This window comes from Triplophysa rosa, linkage group LG19 (assembly GCF_024868665.1).
Source record: "Triplophysa rosa linkage group LG19, Trosa_1v2, whole genome shotgun sequence".
Classification (NCBI taxonomy): Eukaryota; Metazoa; Chordata; class Actinopteri; order Cypriniformes; family Nemacheilidae; genus Triplophysa; species Triplophysa rosa.
The window spans coordinates 4,576,835-4,581,631 of record NC_079908.1 but is presented as its reverse complement, the minus strand read 5'-3'; the positions used below and the strand labels follow the sequence as shown (position 1 = coordinate 4,581,631).

General features: G+C 40.5%; 1 protein-coding gene across 1 annotated transcript; it reads right to left on the bottom strand.

Moving 5' to 3' along the window:
• Window positions 1-1,183: 1,183 nt before the first annotated feature.
• On the bottom strand, window positions 1,184-3,219 carry kctd16b (potassium channel tetramerization domain containing 16b). The gene has a single exon (XM_057360684.1). The coding sequence runs from the start codon at window positions 2,228-2,230 to the stop codon at window positions 1,382-1,384; it is 849 nt and encodes a 282-aa protein (XP_057216667.1). The 5' UTR covers window positions 2,231-3,219; the 3' UTR covers window positions 1,184-1,381.
• Between the last annotated feature and the right edge of the window lie 1,578 nt (window positions 3,220-4,797).

The following is a 4,797-nucleotide window of genomic DNA, read 5'->3' as shown; positions in this document are numbered from 1 at the left end:
CAATATCACATTCTGCATTAATGTAGAAGTGAGTGCACCCTTCATAGCTATTATACCAAGCATCTAACCTTGCATTCTCATGGGAAATATGTGTTGCATTCATGCATTTATTACTGTACCTTTGTAGATTCAACATAAAATATTTGCACTGCATTGCATTGATGTGCACTAAACAAAGGCTATTGACTCTGGCTCAGTTTCGTGGTTTTATTGCTGAAACCGTCCACCGACACCAACAAAATTGCTGTTGCAATACCTTTTGTGAGATAGCGAGGTAATAAAATGAATAACATTGTCCATGCAAACGACTGGCCAACAATCAAAAATCTGCAAACATCTAGAATACGGCAGCAGTAATCTCTTTAATTGGCAGAGTACACAGTCCATTATGTACTTCCTCCATTTTGCCTTGTGGCAGGACCACGGCTGGCTCGACAGCACATTAGCCACCAGCAGCCTGAAGTGGGTGGTGTTTTGTTACATCATAAAATGTTATGAGAGCCATTAGAGAAAGCCATCATCCTCTGCCAGAGATGCCAGAGATAGTCAGAAATGGAGGAGGGGGCTCTCTTTAGAAGAGAAAGCATCACTTACCAGGTAAGAGTCTTACATAAAGAATATCACTGTATATGTACATTAGCACACGTACAAGTAGACCATTGAAAGTAAAGGTGGTGAAAGGTTCATTGCAGCACCAGCGATGCCACAGAAGAGCCATTTTGGTTCGCCAAAGAACCTTATAATAAAAGGTTCTTAAAAGAACCATTTCATTCTTACTTTAATAATCTACAACAAATAACCTTTTGTGTAATAAAATTCAAAGTTCTTTATGGAACCAGTTGGCCGACAAAGAACCTTTAAGGGACGTACAGTATACAGTAACCATAGTTTAACAATGATATTTTACTAAAACCATGCTACTGCACTTTTACTATAATGAAACCACGGTAACATTTCCCAAGAACACTGTTGTTGTCATATAAAAAGGATTTCACTGTCTTAAAATACGCTGCTTTATCTTTAACATATTGAATAAACTAATATTTAAACATGTATGCCTATACATTAACAGCTAAATTTAAAAAATGTGTCCCCGTGAGGCAAACTACAACAAACTACAAACCGAGTGCGCCATCTAATGGTGATTCAGGGATATGACAGCGTCCCTCAGAGCAACCCTTACAGGAAAGCCTTATGAATTTCAGAATAAAACATGAAAAACAGTTAAAAAAAACATGATTTTAGATCATTTTTGTGTGCTTGCCACGTGAAGTCCCTCGTGAAAATGTATGTGTTTTTCCGTATAATGAAAGCAACAGCAAAAACTGGCAGAGCATGCAAATATCGCGTTATCGGACGAGACACAATTTTTGACAGGACATTAGAGGAGAAACTTACGGTAAAAGACGTACTCTGTGTAACTTGACCACGTCTTGTCGTCAGTGTGCTGGTTGACCACCGATGCAGTCACCGACGAGTTACACGCCACCATCTGGAAGCCGCATTCCGACAGCATGTCAAACGCGCGCTCCAGGTGTTTGAACCTGAGGTAAAAGCGGGACGTGTATCTTTCAGGTGTCCTATCCGGGTCCCTGCTCTCATTCAAGGTCTCGCCAAAAACTTCTTTGGCCAGCGCAATCCTCCCGCATATCATAATCCTCGGCACCCTCCTGAATTTGGCGTCGCTTTGACTCTCCCTGCCCATCGTGCAAGACCCGCGATATCCGACCGTTATGAAGCCACTCTTTCTGTCAGCGGGAACGAGCGACGGCGGCGGGCACGTTCCTTGGGACCCGTCCTCGTAATCGCTGTGAATGAATTCGTCCGGGCTGGGTTTTAAATCGTCCGGGGTTAGAAGTTTCACTAAATCGGGCAATTGAAAGTACTCCGCTTCTTTCCTCAGCCGCCCCTTCTCTGGAAAATGGTCGGGGAGGACGACTTGCTTGTCTCTGAGGTAGTCCAAAACATATCGGAATAAAAAGCCGTCCCGGTCGATGAAGTAGCGACCTTTGGGGTCTCTGGCGAGATCGTTGGACGCGTTATTTTTCGGAGAGAAGATTTTCCCCAGTAGAGCGCCGGGGTTGCTGGTTAACGTGCTGTGACGGGTGTAATACACTTGCCCCCCGACGTTGAGTTCAATAACGTCTGGAAAAGTGTTTTGAACGGAGCCTTGATCTTTGGCGTAAGGCTGAGCTCTGGAGTGTCCACTTAACGCCATGATTTCGGTCATGGGTGCCGAGAAATCCTCGTATTCACCCCGATTAAACGATGGAAAAGTTTGGAGTTTCTACAGCTTGGAGAGCGAGTTAGTCGTTATAACCACACTCTAAAAAAAAGCCGTAAAAATAGGGCACAATATACTGTATTAATATGAAGGAATTTTCCGTGTTCATTTTTACAGTTGTTTTACCTGTATTTTACATTTTGCACTGCATTCATTTGCATTTTAGCATTAATGGAAATGTCCGTAAAATAAAGGAAAATGTACTGGTAATTTTCTGCCAGTACTTTATCTGTTTTTTTACGGGATTTTTTTTTACAGTGCAATATGATTTGAGCAGTAAGACAGCATTTTAACTAAAAACAGCATTTTAACGAATTAAACAGATATGGTAGCTTCACGTTATTGTAAAAATACACGAGCACAGAACCGAACGGCGAAACATCCGAGAACGAGCTATGCGCGCAGACCAGAGAGTCTCGCGGTGCGTGAGGGTATCGGTTGTTCAGCATCCTCTGCCGCCCAGATCAAGCAGCAGCGGACGGGGATGGAAAAGGGCACGGTCGATGGCTCAATCCCATAAAAGCTTTACGTATGCACACAAATTTACAGCAACAGTTCCAATATCAGTCTTTAAATATCAATATTCAGACGAAACGTTAGTTTTTTCCACCCACCTGTATAATGGACAACATTTGTCCGTAAATCAGCTCCGAAAGTTCTCAACAACTTAATCTGGGGTTTAAATTTAACTTTTGATGTTGGATAGTTTCAAAAATAACAGTTTTCCTTTTGTCCCGGTGCAAGTTAAAAACAAGCTCCAAATAGCACAAAATATATAGTGATTGTAATGTTGGTTGATAATTCCAGCTGTTTACAGATAAATCCGTTGTATTTTCTGATAAAATGTCAATCCGGTTTTGTGCGCTGGCAGTGTTTGGGAGGAAAGAAGATCCAGAAATCTCCTCCCGGTGCCCGCGCGATCAGGGCTGTGTCGCTTTGGCTGCTGTTGCCTCAGCGGTGCGGGCGGGGAAAAAAAGAAAAACATAATGGGTTATAAAGAATTACATCATCTTAAAGGAGCACGCGCGCGGCGCTGTGGCGTTGCTCTTATTCGCGTCGGTCTATACTGTCAGCCAGCTGTGTAATACTTTACGCAGTATATTGCTGTATTTTTCAGCGTAATAGTTGTTATAAAACGAAAAGATAATAGTTGAAGATATTTAAGTTGCTGGCTATGTTTATTTGTATTGTATACCTCACATTGGCAGGTGTTGTACAGTATGAAGCGCTGTGACCTCAGTGGAGTGAATTTCAGCACCGCGGACAGCGAACATTCACAACTACCGCCCACTGTTATAAGACATAATGTACATTTAGGGTTCTGTGAATCCTCATCGGCTCTTTTGGGGGCCATTAAAAATGTTGTAAGCAGTAATGGTTTCTCTTTCTAATTAAACTTTAATATATACAGGCAGCTTGTAAAGTATGCATGCAACAATATGGAATTGATAAATTGAGTGATCAAAAAAGTTCTAAGAAGCACTGCAGTGGATAGATAGAGTGGATAGATTTTGTGGTCCTTTTTTACCTCTTTTGGTGATGAAATTGTTATAAGTTTTCATAACTGTACACTATGGATCTGAAAGCATTGGCATTTTTAATTTTTGAAAAGCTTTACAAGTTTTAGAAAATAAATGTGTTTCGAGCTATCTGTAAAATATGGACCCAACCAACAATCCAGCATTTTACGTAAATGATAGATGGACAGAGTCTAAACTGAGTTATTTTTAATGGGTCAATTAAGGGAGGAACCCAACTGTTGGGTTGTGAATTAACCTATGATGGGTTGTTTCAACCAATGGTCGAATATAAATTAAACTCAATGGTTTTGTTTGTCCCTTTTTGACTCAACCCTGAATTAAAATAACCCAGCATTTTTTTAGATAGATAGATAGATGATAGATAGATAGATAGATAGATAGATAGATAGATAGATAGATAGATAGATAGATAGATAGATAGATAGATAGATAGATAGATAGATAGATAGATAAGAGAAAGAGAAAGAGAAAGAGAAAGAGAAAGAGAAAGGAGCGACAGTGCGTTCATTTGTAAGTAGGCCAGAGCTGTAATCATAAATGCATGCATGCGTCACCTGGCGTGTGCTGCTTTCTCAAAGATATTGGAGTGTAGCAGTTGACTGACTTACTTTAAATAGCTCAAACCCAACTCATGGCTGCCAGAGTTCCGGTTGTTATTTCATAATTGTACACTATGCATCTGAAAGCATTGACATTTTTAATATTTTGAAAATCTTTCTTTTCATTTGAAGAGTAGCTGGATTTATCAGAGTGGCTGGTCCCTTCTACAGTACTATTCTCTCAAATGTGTCTCGGAAGAATTCTCTTTGAAAACACAAAGCTTTACGCTTGAAGTCAACCAGAATAAACCAAGTCAGAAGTTCCTGCTGCATGGAAAATGCATTTAGATGTGATGATGGAAGGACATTGGCGTCTGATCATCTTTCTACGCAGTGTCAGTTTTATTGGAATGCTTTTGATTCATTTTTCATC

Coding starts and splice junctions, on each gene's coding strand:
- kctd16b (XM_057360684.1), bottom strand. CDS start 2,230: ATGACCGAAATCATGGCGTTAAGTGGACACTCCAGAGCTCAGCCTTAC.